The 15350-nt window shown below is 34.8% G+C and overlaps 1 protein-coding gene across 2 annotated transcripts in view; it reads left to right on the top strand.

Moving 5' to 3' along the window:
* Positions 1 to 327: 327 nt before the first annotated feature.
* The window catches only part of LOC150093023 (uncharacterized), a 257599-nt gene continuing 242576 nt past the window's right edge, over positions 328 to 15350 (top strand). Inside the window, exon 1 of one of the 2 annotated variants that reach the window (XM_090413793.1) lies at positions 328 to 464. In XM_090413793.1, coding sequence (XP_090269919.1) covers positions 437 to 464 — 28 coding nt within the window. In that variant the 5' untranslated portion in view covers positions 328 to 436. Of the gene's footprint in view, positions 465 to 805; positions 862 to 15350 lie in introns of those variants that run through there. The other variant, XM_090413794.1, reaches the window with a different exon arrangement.

Here is a 15350-nt window from a genome sequence, read left to right as displayed (position 1 = left end):
GTTTATTTAAAAAGATACCTAGTTTACTAGTGTTGTTGAATGGATCAACTTCTTCAGGTATCACAATCAAAGAAATAATAAACAATCAAAAAAATTATTTTATTATTATATATTAATTTTATTTTATCAAAAAATCAGCTAACGACTTTTATTCCCTTATAGGTAGTAGACGTTGCTATTTCCATAATGACGTCTTCTAAGCTTCATTTTAGTATTTTAAAAGTATTTTTTAAAACTCTATTTATGACCACGAGAGGGCACTTTTCACATACATGACGTCCTTTTAATGTTGTTTGTGAACATGCGTAGTAAGTGTCTGTTTTGAAAAGAAGATATACATTGTGTTTCAGGTTTACGTGCCATCTATAATAATAATTTTTAAGTTTTGAAAACAACATAAGAAATAAAACAAAAGTATTGACTCCCAAAGGGTGATATGAATTCCGGTGAAATGGATGGCAAAGGTAATATCATTTTGAAAGTTAATTTTTGAAATATTTACTTGGACAAAGAGATTTTACTTTCTTGATTGGTTAATCTGATGGAATATTTCGAAAATATATGCTATTCCATGGAATATCCATTAGTAATTTTTGAAAAAGTTTATTTGTATATAAAATAGAATGGAATTGTGTATAGAAGTTATCTTCTCATTGACTAACATTATAATCTTTCAGCAAATTAACTAGTATAAGTGTTTCGATTGTTATCGAATTTTCTTTATTATGCTATTTTGGGATATGTAATTAACTGATAACTGTTCTGGGAGATTAATAATGGGTAATGCTGAAGGAGCATACATCTGAATTATTTTTTAATATGAAGTGACAACAGAAAAAGTGATCACTAGTAGTACCTGCTGTAAGAATATTTGATTCAAATTATTACACACAGCACACATTACATTTTTAGTGATAATTTGTCATCGAATGAAAAATTGAATGATGTATAAATTATTAGATAATTTCGCTAAGAAATGAACATTACATTTGACTGTGATACTTGAGCAGACTTAAAATTAATTCATTCCGATCATACATAAAACAAATTAATTTGTTTTATGTATGATCGGGACAATTTCGGACATTCCAGGGAACGGTTTAATTTAATGAAATCGGAAACGAACCAAATAAAAGTGTATATCCAAATCATCATCATCAGTCTTGGGACTGGTAGCTCAGCAGCAATTTCCTCCATTGTGCTCTGTCATTGGCTTTCTTCTTAACCTCCTGGTAATTCCTTAAACCCATGCTGTCTTTGACTTGGTCAAGAAAGCTTTTCCTTGGTCTGCATCTTCTTCTTTCCCCCTCTGTTTTGCCTTCAGTTATTCTTTTCACAAGTCCATCATGTCGAAGTATATGTGCAAACCACCTATCCTTTCTAATTTTGATTGAAATAAAAATGTATAAAACTGCACTCCAAGAGATTGACGAGGCAGGAGACTTGGGGGTGTTGGTGGATAGAGAGTTGAAGTTCAGAGGGCATATTGCTGAGGTGTCCAAGATAGCTCATAAGATTACATGGCTATTGAAGAATATACTAACATGCAGAAATGAAGAAGTTGTTATTATAAGGCATTATACGCCCAAAACTGGATTACTGTGCTCAATTCGTTCTGGTCACCTGGATTCCTTGGAGATGAAGTAGTAGAAAAGATTTAGAGGCAAGTGACCAAGTTGGTGCACCCTACATTGATAGATTGAGAGTTTGTGATTACAGAAGTTGGTTGATAGAGGTGATATGATAGAAACATTTAAGTTGCCAAAAGGTTTTTATAAGATTAATGCAAGAGAAATTCATTTTGGACAAATTATGGACTTTACAACCATGTCATAAATAATTATTTTAATTTCCTGACATTTCGACCTTCATATTAAGGTCATCATCATCTGGAGTACACACACACACACACACACACACATATATATATATATATATATATATATATATATATATATACAGAGAGACAAGCTAAATTACATTTCACACAGTATGCTAAAGAGACAATGATTTGATCGATTATTCTGCTGGCATGACCTCTAGTGAAAATAAAATACATATAAAATAAAATAACTACATCAAAGCTATATTCTGTTTAAGACAACATCAGAGAAACATTCTTTCATAGATAATTTTATTACAGTAAAAATGATGTCATTTAACATGGCAATTGATATATTAGATTTAAGATCCTGTACAGTCCATAATTTGTCCAATTGTGTAACACTAAAAGGATGCATGAGAAATATTTCACTAGTGGGATAGTGGTAGAAGAACGAGAAGTCATCCCTGGAAATTAAGAAGGCTATGAGGACTAGATTTTTCACTTAGTGTGGTGAATGAATGGAATATGTTGCCTGACTCAGTTGTGAGTGCTTCATCTGTTGATGAATTCAAGAAGAGGTATGATAGTTATAGCTTGGGTCTCCTGCGATGAGTCTGACTCCATGCAGATGCCCTATATAGCATTGTTTTAATCAAACCATACATAATTAATGAAGTAATGTAAAGTTAAAAAGGCGATCAAGTTATACATACCTTCATGAAGTTTATAATAGATATGTTGCAGCTTTTCATGATATCCTTGGTATCATAAGTTTCTCACAGTATGCAAACTGGTTTTGGTGCTCTGAAGAGCTGCTGGATATAATACTAGCAAATAAGTTAAATAAATATTAATTTGCTTATTATTCTTGTGTTGTGAATCAATACTGTTAAACAAACTGAAATAAATTAACTTGTATTAAATTTAAGGTAGAGCTAGCAAAAGAATTGTGAAAGTATGTTAATGTGATTGGTGTTTCTGAGATTAAAAGGTGAGATTAAAAGACTAAAAGGTGAGATAGTTCTAAATAATTGATATATTTAGGTATTACTGATCAGGAAAATGAAGGAGTAACTGCACTATTCAATACTGAACATGAAGATAAATTTCCTGAATGGCAGACAGTTTCAAGAACATTTATGTGGACAAATTTCAAAATAGAAAATTGGGTAAGACTTGTTTATGATGTCATTCTTGAGGTTCTGGACAGAATTTCTAACGGAATAAATAGGATTTTTTTTTTTTTTTTTTGAGTCATTTTATGCAGGTGATATTAAAAAAAAAAAATGAAAGACTTGTTTTTGTTGAAGACCTGACTGTTCCATTTAATATTTATGCATGTACACTTAATGTTAAATAATAATAATAATAATAAATTGGTAGAAATTGGGGAAGAATTTGATCATGACAGTCTCTTATATTAACATTTTCATTTGAAGAGAAGTAGTCTAGAAATCATGGGAATAAGATAAAGATCTGCATTTATTTTTTAGATTTGGAAAAGGTATACAACAGAATGATAAGTGAAAAGATGTTCAAAATGCTATAATTATAATGTAAATGGGACATTATAGAAAGAAATAGTCTGTGTTTAAGTTATAAATTAGCAATTAGAACTGAAGAAGATATGGGAACATAGTTTGGAAAATCAACGTAACACAAGGATGTACACTATCTGTACTCTTATTCATCATCTATATGGATCACATTATGAATGAAGTGGCATTAAATCTTATATTAAAATTTGATATATTAATCTAGACCATTTATTTTACAGAGATCATGTTATTTTCCTAAATGAATTCACTATGGCTTCAGGATTCTTTAACTAAAATTGAATAATTGCTATGACATCTTTGCACAAGAGTGGTGCAAAGACTGATGTGTGTAACTATAAACCTATCAGTATCTCCGGACTGATGATGCTTTTGGAAAAATTTGTAAGACCTTGCATAATAGGCTCACAATACCACAGACATGGGTTGACAGAACTGAGGAAAGATCATGTTTGAGCATCTTGCTCACATTTGATAATAATGTTAAGTTTGAATTAGATAAGGGGAATGGATATACCATGATACTTTTGGACTTTGGTCAACAGCCACTGATGATTATATTTCTTGGTCTAATGTTGCACATTAGTTATCAGCAGATCCAACAGCAAACTCATCCCTTACATGATTTACAACTAATGCCTTAAACACTGATCTTTATTCAGTGGAGCAAGGATTATCTTGGACTGACATTTACCTTCAACCTCTCTTGGCACAAACACATCACATCAATAACTTCCTCAGCCTCTAAAAAAAAAAAGAATATAACTAGGCATTCTTTTCTGTTCAAAGAAGCTATTTTACACCCACCCAGCTACTAACCCTATACAAATCCAATTGTCGAGAAACACATAATGGGGAAAGGGTGTTCCAGAAAACAGTATTAGATATTTGAGTTGAAGTTGAGTTGAAACATTCATTTCCTGATAAACTGTACAGGATGTATTGCAAGAAAAAGTAATGTGAACTAAATTAAGAAAAGTTTTTTATTTTATTTTATTATTATTTTTATTATATTGTGTAGCTTTTGTGTAACAGCCAGACTGGATATAGGGGTTATACTGTGGTATTGTGATTTTAAATTTGTTGGCTTCAGTTTTTGCTGTGGTTTAACATCAATATTAAAAATGACAGCAGTATGGAAGCAGCACAAAAGAATTCAACTTACAGCATGTGAGAAGTGTGATGATAGACTGGAGCATTCTAGAAATGAGAATATCATCACTAGAAATAATAAAAAAAAAATTAATGAAAGTGTTGGCAACAATAATAATGGAAATGAAGTGGAAGAGCTTAGGCAGGAGTTGATGAAAATAGTTTAGTTTAACAGATGGAGGAGGAAATTAAAGATATAAAAAAAATTGACTAATGTGAATGAGAAGGAGGTTAATAGGAAGAAGCAAGTATCAAAGATTGATGAAGTAGTTTTGAATTCAGGAGATTGAATCATTAGAAGTATGGTGAATAACAGGATACATAAGATATGTTTTACAGGTGGTACAGTGAAACAAATATCTGATGCTTTACATGGAAGGAAAGGCATTAGAATTAGTGGTAGGCACAGACAAGTTGGATGGTGAGACAAGGAATGTGGAAAGGAATTTAACGAAGTTGTTGCAGGAGGTGAAGGATAGTAGTCATTGGTAATGTGGTTAGCATTTTGCCCAGGTATGATAATTGTAAATTGAAAAGAAGCGCAATGATGCTGAATAAAAGATGGATGAATTGCCAGACTAAGAGTATGTGTGCAATTTGTGAATGAACTTATGGAGTGAAATTGGAATGTTTTAAAGTTGATGGGTTGCATTTGTGTCAGAGTAAAATTAGTAGGCCTAAGGGTCAGAGCGAAAGATTGAGAAGCAGGTTGTGGAAGGACAGAAAGAAAATGGATATAAAGATGAGGAAATGATTATGACAGAGCAGAGGGCAATGCAAAAATGTGGGAATGAGAGAGATGAATGGAAATGCAGATGGTCAGGTCAAAGATAGGTGTACTAAAACAGCCAGTGTTAGTGGGATGACCTCAAAGTGTGCATCCCACAATGCAAAATTGTTGTGTGTATTCTTACATAAGGAGTATCAGAAATAAAGGAACTGAGTTTGTAGCATTGATTGAATCAGTATGCTTGAAGGTAATTGCTATAGGTGAAACTTGGTTGTCTTGATGATATACAGTATTGTCAAGAATAAAAATGGAGAGAGAAAATTTTCCAAAAAGTAGGAAGGTGAAATGAGGAGAACAGTGCTGTTAATGATAGAAGAATTGTATCCTTTAAGAGAGTGGAAGTGGAAAATAGTAGTAATGCATGGACGATTTTGAAGCTATTTAGTGTAAGGTTGAGATCAATAGAATAAGATGTGTAATAGAATGGAATGTCAAGAGCACTGATTGTGAAATGTTTAGACAAGTGATGATCCTAACAGGAGATTTTAATTATAGGAATGGGGATTGGAAGGAAGAGATGGTGTATGGAAACAAGAAGAGTGAATTTGAGTTTGAGGAATAACTATCTGAAGCTGCATGTGATGGAAACAGCATGAAGTTTTGGGGCATTAGATTTGGTGATATTCTCACAGGATGCAATTGTGAATGAAGTATCAACACTACCATGTGTTGGTGAGAGGGATCATGAGGTATTGTAGTGGCTTGGAAGGTGGTCAAACTGAAAAACAGTATCAAGAATGTGGAATTATAAGGTGGACAATTATGAAAAGCTCTAGTCACCTAACATCAATACATTGGGTTGATGAGCTGTGTGGGAAAGACACTGACAGTGCCGTGCCTAGGAATTGATAAGGCAGTATCTGATACAAGCAATGCATGACTGCATACTAAGAGTTAAGCAAATAAATAGAGTAGAGGTGAGGAGTAAAATCAAAAGGAATATAAACTACAGGCCAGAAAGGTGACAAGCATGGTAAAAAAGAAAATACAGTATGAGAGGAGTTCAGCCAGATAGGTCAAAGATAATCCAAGGAAATTCTTCTATGTGGCAAGCAATAGGAAGAATAATAGATAGCATGATACTGGTGGATTGTTCTGGTAACAAAATGACCATAGCAAAAGGCATACTGGAATTATTTAATGAGCACTTTATTAGTGTATATATGCTGGTGTAAATGATGCTATGCAACATGCAGAAGAGAGGTAAATATCACAGGAATTAGAGGTGAAAGAATTGGAGGTGTATAAAGTGTTGCTTGGGTTAGATGTTAATAAAGCTGTGGTAATGGATGACATATTACCACATTTTTAAGAAATGTGCAAAAGACTTAGCTATGTCCTTGATCTTATTTAATGCAAGTGTTTCAGTGGGAAGGATTCCTAAGGAGTGGAAAGAAGGAAAAATAGTACCACTTCACAATCAAGGTTCTAGGACACTAATTATAAGTCTGTATATCTGCAGTTGTGGTCAAGGTATTGGATAAACTAGTTAGGAAGAATTAAAACTGCCAAGAAATTATAATCTTGTTTAATCTTTATCCAAGTGCAAGCAAACACAGAAATACAAAGTTTGAGCATGAACTATCTTTACAACTAGTTTATTTGTATACAGGGGCTAATGACTTCGGATTAATTGACTTAGTATCCCATGATGCAAAGGGCATCCTTTTGGATGTGTATAATAGCACACATTATTGGAAAGGCTACTACTCAGCAGTTTCAACCTTTATTGAGGTCTCATTAGTGGGATCCAGATCAGAAGAGGATACCAAGGTTGAAGTAATGTAGAATTCATATAATTCCCATATACAAGTAGTAAAAAGGTGTGTCATCTTATTAAAATACTCTGGAGGAGAGGGAGTTGTAGAAATTTTTTTCACTTGGTTATGATTTAAATTAAACTTGCCTAGATATTATATTCATGTTTAATATAATGTATTAAATATCATTTAATATCATGTATTATGGGACAAGCCTCTCTTCTGATAGCAGAATACTGCCCATGGCCTTAGTATCCCATAATGCACAGCACACATCCTTTTAGATGTATGACACAATGCTGTGCATTATGCATGTCCAAAATGATGTGTGCTTTGCATTATGGTATATTAATGCAAATGTGAAGTTAATAGCATTTATATATGAGTAGCCTAGTTGTGAAGATACTTCATACCCAAACTTTGCTTTAGGAAGAACAAAATTGCTTAATGGAAAAACATTATGCATACAACAAAGAAATGCACATAGCATTTGTAGACTACCAGAAAGCCTTTGACAGAGTCTTAGGGAACAAACTATGGCCCACACTCAAGAATCTAAACATCCCAAATCAGCTGCTTGCTGCAGTAACTAACATGCATCAGAACAACCAAATAGCTGTAAGAATTAATGAAAAAGTTACAGAATGGAAATCAATAAACAGAGGGGTTTGTCACCGCTCTTATTTAATATCTTAGTATAGAAATGGAAGAAAAATATAAAATTGGCATTTAAACTGGATCATGGAATTATACTTCATACCCTTTTGTTTGCAGATGACCAGATAATCATAGCAAGAAGTGAAGATGAACTCCAAAAATCAATATACACCTTTAAACATAAGTGCAAAAAAATTTGGAATGCAAATATCAACAAACAAATCAAAAATCATGGCTTTTAGAGGACCATTTCTTGTTGAGTAAAATCATGATTGAAAATAAAATGTTAGAACAAATTGCTTCAAATACCTTGGATGTGCTGTATCGTATACAAAAGAAGCTGACATTGACATCAAAATTTCAAATTTTCTAAAGATAACAGGAATGATCAATAATATTTTCAAACATAACCAAGTTCAAACGCATACAAGAATAAGAGTTTATAAAGTTTTGACAAGATCTCTACTATACAGAAGTGAATTATCGACTATAAAAACTGTGTAAGAAAAAAGAATAGAAACTGGAGAAATGAAATTCCTATGAAGGACAGCAGGCTATACTCTCTGGGACAAAAGAAGCACAAAAATACTTAAAGAACTAAAAATAGACTTGATATTGGGCAAAGTATATGAATACTGAAAGAAGTGGATTGAACATGTCAAAAGAATTGATAGTTCAAAAAGGTACTCCGATACCACTCAGTTGGAGGGACAACCAAGAAAAACATGGAATGAGACTGGAACAGGCCACTGGGCCTAAATCCTCAAGAGGGAATAATAATTTGTTTCTTTTGTTTAAAGAATAATCTTTTTCTAGTAAATCAATTTCCTGATATGTACCCTGAAGGGGTGTTCAGGTTACTATGACAAAACTACATGATTAAGTTTACATTATTATTAATCCCCTGTCAAGTTTTCCTCCAAATCAATCTATTGTTTGTGAGCACTCTAATGTTGTCATATCTAACATTTTGTGCTTCTAAGGCACATCTAACTGAATCAATCCACCTAGATCTTGATCTTCTTCTAGGTCTCTTTCTTGGCATCAAACACCTATTTTGTTAACCTTTACTCGGCTGTTTTAAGTGGCTACATCACCTCAGATTAGCACTGCTGACACATTCTTGGATGCTAATAATGTCTAGTTCCTTTTTAATAGCTTCATTTTTAATATCCTTGTGCCATTGATGCCATCGGTTGACTAATTTTTCTCAGAACCTTCATATCTATGGTCTCTAGTCTTTGATCAAATGCTTTATTTCTAACCCAACTCAGATCCATAACCTAAAACTATTTTGAACACTGTCTTGTATACTGCTAGTTTGGTGTTTTGGCTAATTTCTCTCTTATTCCGTATAAATTTATTCAACTAGCTCCCCACCATATCAGCTTTGTTTAATCTGTGGTGTATTTCCAGATTTAACTTGACATCTTCACTAAAAACTGTCCTAAATATTTTACTTTCTATAGAATCTCCATTCAGAATAAGGCTGAAGTTCTATGTTTCTGCCTATTTTCATAGTTTGGGTCTTTTTTTTTTATTTATTTATTTTTTTTTATTGCTGAGTTTCATGCCATATTTGTTGCAGCTGTTATTCAATTTAGTTAGAGAATCCTGGAGACTTGCATTAGATGTGTTTAGGAGTACATCTAGCAAAAGTTACATCTCCAATTTTAATATCGGGCCTAATACCACTTACTTTCATAATGTGATCCATAAGATGATGAATAAAAGTAGAGATAATGTGCATTATCTTATCCTTGATGTTACATCAACCCATCTTTCAGTATTTCCTTCAATTCTAAATGCTGACTAACATGCTGACAGACAATATAGATTATGTATTGCTCTGTATAATGATCCTCTCATACCATATAATTGTAGTGTTTTGAAAAGCTTTTCTCTGGGCACCTTGTCATATTCCCATGATTTCTCAACTATTTGTTTTAAAGTGAAAATCTGATCTTTTGGCAACCTCTGTTTGGCTTGAACCCAGCTTGTTCTTCTCCAAGTTTCTCTTCCACGATCTTTTTCAATCTCTTTTCAAGTATGCTTGCATATCTTATCTGGAACACTTAGTACAGAAATTCCTCTGTAATTCTCACATTCAGCTTATTCCCTTTTTTTTACAGATGAGTAATATGAAAAAGTCTACTCCAATTTATCAGGAGTTTGACCTCCTAACTAGGTCCTCAGTTATGCAGTGTAACCACTGCTAAACTTTTATTCCTTCATACTTGAAGCATTTCTGGTCAAATATCATATACTCGCTGCCTTTCCATATTTCAAATTTTTGATGGCGTTTTCTGCCTCAAGTGTATGTACTCCTTGGCATTCCTCTTGAACATTTCCTAGTATGGTTCTATCTAATAAATCATGCTATCTTTGTTTAGGATTCTGTTTGTCTATAAAGTTTTTTTTTTTAATTGGACAAGTCTAGTATAACATTGTCATTGAATACTGAGCTGTATTCCATTGAAATGACTCAGTATTTGAATGTGATATTTAGAAAAATAAACAAATGAACTGATTGTTTAAACTGAGAACTTTTCTTTTCCTTCATGCTTACGTGGTGATCAGAATACATTTTGAAAATTATGGAAACAACTACTGTGTAGGAGTAAAACTTTAGTTCAATATAAACCAGAATAAACACTCGATGTTTCAACTTTCATATTAAGGTGTCATCATCTGGAGTATACATGTATATACAAAGAAATTAGCTGGTGATTGTAGGTAGTTATAAGATTATAACTACCTACAATCTACATGGCATACTAAAGTTACTGACAAACCGTTACAACTGTTGGACTGACCTCTGGTAAAAAAAAAAAAACTTACATCAAAGCTAGAATCTTATTATCATCATCATCATTAGGCTACAAAATTAAATTAAGCTGGAGAGCAGCATTTTTGCAAAAAATGAAAAAAAAAATTACTTATATAAGTACAGTATACATATAAGTTACAACCAACTGGTATGACATCCAAATTTTTGGGATTTTTATGCCACCATTATTGTTAAGATTAGGGTGGTTAATCAAAATTTCACAGGCTTCTTTAAATTTTCTTTCATACCAGGTTTTTGTATGATGTAACGAGCAAGTACTTTACCAATCAGTTTGGTGTAGGGTGTTAAGGCTGTGATCTGAGAGGCCTGCTTCACGAAAATTGTTAAATTTAATGTGTTGTTTGTGCACTTTTTTTATGGATAGGGATTGTATTTCCCTCAGTATAAGGTACGTTACAGGTTCAATAAATGCAATAAACTCCAGGATGTGCCAATGGGGGAAGAGGATCCTTAGAGGAGTTGAATATGTTTTTTAATTTTATAGGTGGTTTAAAAGTTGCATTAAGATTATAATGGTGTAGGATTCTATTAATTTTTTCTGATAATCCTTTAATGTATGGGATAGCTATTATTATTTCGGGCAACTCCAAGAAGTCTACAGACTCGTCGAGGGAGGCCCTAACATCATGATAAGAACAACTATTCGACATTCGCACAGTATCTGTCATACCGCACCTTGAACTCATTCACGGTCATAGCACCCACAACAGACTCTGGCAGCTTATTCCACTCATTCATCACTCTCCAAGTAAAAAACCTAGCTCTAACACCCTTGCTAACCACATTCTTGCCCAGCTTCCATGTATGGCCCCTAGTCCTCCCACCACCAGTCCTATTTTCAAAAATATCTTCTGGATTAATCTTATAGAAACTCCCTTCAGTAATTTGAATGTCTCAATCATATCACCCCTTTTCCGCCTATCAACCAATTTTTGCAACCCACAAATCTTCAACCTGTTCTCATAAGGTTCATTCCACAGACCTGCTATTATCTTGGTCATTTGTCTCTGGATCCTCTCCACCTCCTCCCTATCAAGAAGAAACCCTGGCGCCCATATCTGGGTCCAATAGTCTAGATGGGGTCTTATCAAGGCTCAATATAGAGGAACAATAACTTGTTTGTCTCTGCTTGTTAAAGTATTTTTCAGAAGCCAAGTGATTTGATGAGCTGATTTAGCCACTTTTGCAATGTGCCCCCTAAACTTCAACTCCCTTCAACACTCCCAAATCCCTGGCCTCATTAATCTCCTGGAGTACGGTTCCACCAATGCGATATACTGCTGCTAATCTTTTCACCCCAAAATACATAACCTTACACTTTGCCACATTAAATTGACATCCATTTTCCTTAGCCCAGTCCTCCAAACTATCCAAATCATCTTGCAAAATTTTGACGCCCTGTGCACTCACAATTGCTCTACCCAACTTTGCATCATCAGCAAACAAGTGAACACTTCCTCTCAGATCCTTTCCTATATCATTGATGAACAAACTGAAAAGTAGTGGTCCAAGAACAGAGCCCTGCGCCACACCACTAGTCACAAGCCGTCTTTTAGACTCAACTCCTGAATAAACCACTCTCTTTTATCTCTTCATCAACCACCCTCCTATCCATTTCACCAACCCTATATCCATCCCCATCTGCTCCAGTTTACTGATTAGGGTTCCATGTGGTATCCTGTCAAAGGCCTTGGCAAGGTCCAGTAAAATCACTGTAAACCCATTATCCTTATCCAGTTCAGCCGTCACTGTGTTATAAAACGTGAGCAAGTTACTGAGGCATGATCTACCCTTCACAAAACCATGTTGTCCCCCATACAATATCCCATTTTCATCTATCCAATCCTGTATTCTTTTCTTGACTAATTTCTCTAAGACCTTGACAACGATTCCTGATATGCTAATCAGTCGGTAATTTACAACAGCAGTCTTGGAACCACCTTTATGCAGTGGAACTATTTTCCCCTCTTTCCAGCCCCTTGGGACTAACCCAGACCCGAGACTCAAATTAAACAAAATGGTCAAGGGTACTGATAATTCTTTAGCCACTTCTCGTACGACATGAGCTGGTATACCATCCAATCCCACAGATGTATTGACATTGAGGTTTTGTAATAGACTATTCACCTCCAGTTCATTCACCACAATTCCCGTATAATCTATTGGTTCATTAATTCCTGCAATGTCACCACCTGGATGATATACTTTTGCAAAGTGCTTGCTCAGTAATTCAACTATATCAACTGATTTGGTTACCTCCCTACCATCGGCTTTCTTTAACATCATTCTGCCATATACATTTTTTCTTTTACTTGCAACATATCGAAAAAACTGTTTGGGATTTTCTTTAGCCTGCATGGTTAATGTTCTTTCGTAATCCATTTATGCTTTTCTTACCACATTCATTACCCTTCTGGCCTGCGATTTATACCGTTCATGTGCCTGCCGGTCACCTTTCTCCTTAAATTCCCTCCATAGTTGTTTCTTTTTTTTGCAGCTCTATCTTAATGGTGTTATTCATCCATTTAACCTCTGTTTGATTTATTATTCGGACTCTAGGCATACAGTCAGCCATTGCCTCATGCAAACACTTTTTAACCACCTCCCATGCACTATCAACATTTAGCCCTTGCAGTTGTACATGCCATGGCACTGAACCAATCAAACTCCTAAGCTTGTCATACTTACCAGCCCGATAATTCCACATCTACCCTGTTTTAGTTGTAAGTTCCACACCTTTAGCCACTTCCCAAGTCAAGACCCTATGATCACTCTCACCAATTGGTGGCAACGTGGTCATATTCGTTACAGCCAAATTCTCAGATGCAATTACTAGGTCAAGCACTCTCTGACCCCTATTATTTTCCATTACATGCTGTCGCAGATAATTATCCCTTAATAACCACATAAAATTCAATTCCTTCCTCCCATGTATCCTCTCCTCCTTCCAATCAATGTTACCATAGTTGAAATCTCCCATAATAATTACCCTCTTTCCACTCATTTCTTCTATTATGCATACTATCTCCACTATCTATTCCATCACCTGGTCTATAGCAGAACCCAACTGTATATTTTGTTCTGCTAGTTTCAATCTCACATCAAATAACCTCAAATGTGCTCTTTTCTCTATCCTGCAGTTCCACTTCTATTCTCCTTGGCTGTAGCTCATCAGGTATCATCAATAACACTCTTCCCCCCATTTTATTCTCCCTGTCACTCCTGAACACACCATACCCCTCACATTCAAGCCCACTAGCTGTGTCATCTTCTCAGCCATGTTTCACTAATGCCAATAACCTGTGGTCTGGAAGTGCCAACCAAAGCCAAAAATTCTTCCTTCTTGTCCCTAATACTTCTGCCATTTAGTATACATGAATTGCAGAAGCCGATTTGTCCCATCCCCATTTTGATGCCTTATACTAACTATCCCATTCTGATTCGTGGACTTTCCTACTCGCTTGGGCATATTACACACATTCACACACTCAACTGTCTCCCTAAAGTCTGCATATCTACTCCCCCCCCCCTAATAACTCTAGTTTCCCTGATTCTGCACATTCACTTCCACTACATTTGACTTTCAAGTCTCCGTACACCAAATCCATTCAAATGTAAACCATCCATTTTATATAAATCCTTTTGCCCATCGAACTCATTCCACACCACTCGTACTGCATAATTCACGCATAAAGTCATTAGCAATTATGGCCCTCCTTCTATACTCTTCACTGTTATACTGCGGCAACACTCACCATCCTAACTCTCTCACTCTTCTCTTTTGCTACCTCAAGCAATTCTTTCACATCCTCACTCATAGCCATTTTGTTTCCTTTCAAATCATTTGTATTTGCTACCACTATCAATTCTTTTACCTGCTGCTTTTGCATTCTAATTGACTCTCTTACATTCTTAACGTTCGCACCAGGTTGGTACGATTTTGTTAAACTCTCAACTAACGCACCTCTTATTAAGGAATCTCCATACGACACTTGCTCTTTCATTTTGTTTACATTCACTATCATACCCTTATTTTTTCTATCATACTTTTGCTGATTATTAGTTGGTACGCTTGGTAAACATTTTTGCCAACGCTCCAGCTGCCGATTTGGCCTATGTATCGCTCTGTGTAATAGAGCGATATCACTCATTGTGTCAGTGTCATCGTTTTTATTCTCTGATGATTCATTCAATTGTTCTGTATGTTTACCTTCATTCTCACTTTTAACGCCACTCTCACAGCTGTCAGGTACTACCTTGCAAATATCACCATTCATACCTCACATATCACTGTTATCTAGATTCTCGCTTTTAACAACGATATCACTCACACGACCTGAAACACTCTTTAAATCCTCACATTCTTTACACTTTTTGCACATATTCACTCCACTATCGTTGTTTAACCAGACCCTAACTGCTCTCCTCAATGCATACATTTTGCAAACGGTACACTGAATCAAATCCTTTAAGTTAAAATTTGTAGACAAATATGGCGACCTGGACGCCATCTTTGTATTCCTCTTTATGGTAGCCATGTACACAGATAATCGTATCTATCAATTTACTATTAAAATCTTCAAAAAAAAAAACACAAAAATCGCCCAGACACACTAAAATACTAAAAGTAAACAATACTATGTAAATACTATGCATATTCACCAATTGTTACCCAAAATATCACTTATCTGTTCAGGAGCTATCCACAAACACTACACACCATGTAGACCTCTAGTGGAGGATTTGCTATGGTTTTACT

Source organism: Typopeltis vanoorti, chromosome 24, assembly GCF_054136105.1.
Source record: "Typopeltis vanoorti isolate ZY-2024b chromosome 24, IOZ_Tvanoo_1.0, whole genome shotgun sequence".
Lineage (NCBI taxonomy): Eukaryota > Metazoa > Arthropoda > Arachnida > Uropygi > Thelyphonidae > Typopeltis > Typopeltis vanoorti.
Note: the sequence above shows the minus strand (reverse complement) of the source record. Positions and strands in the feature narration are given on the sequence as shown.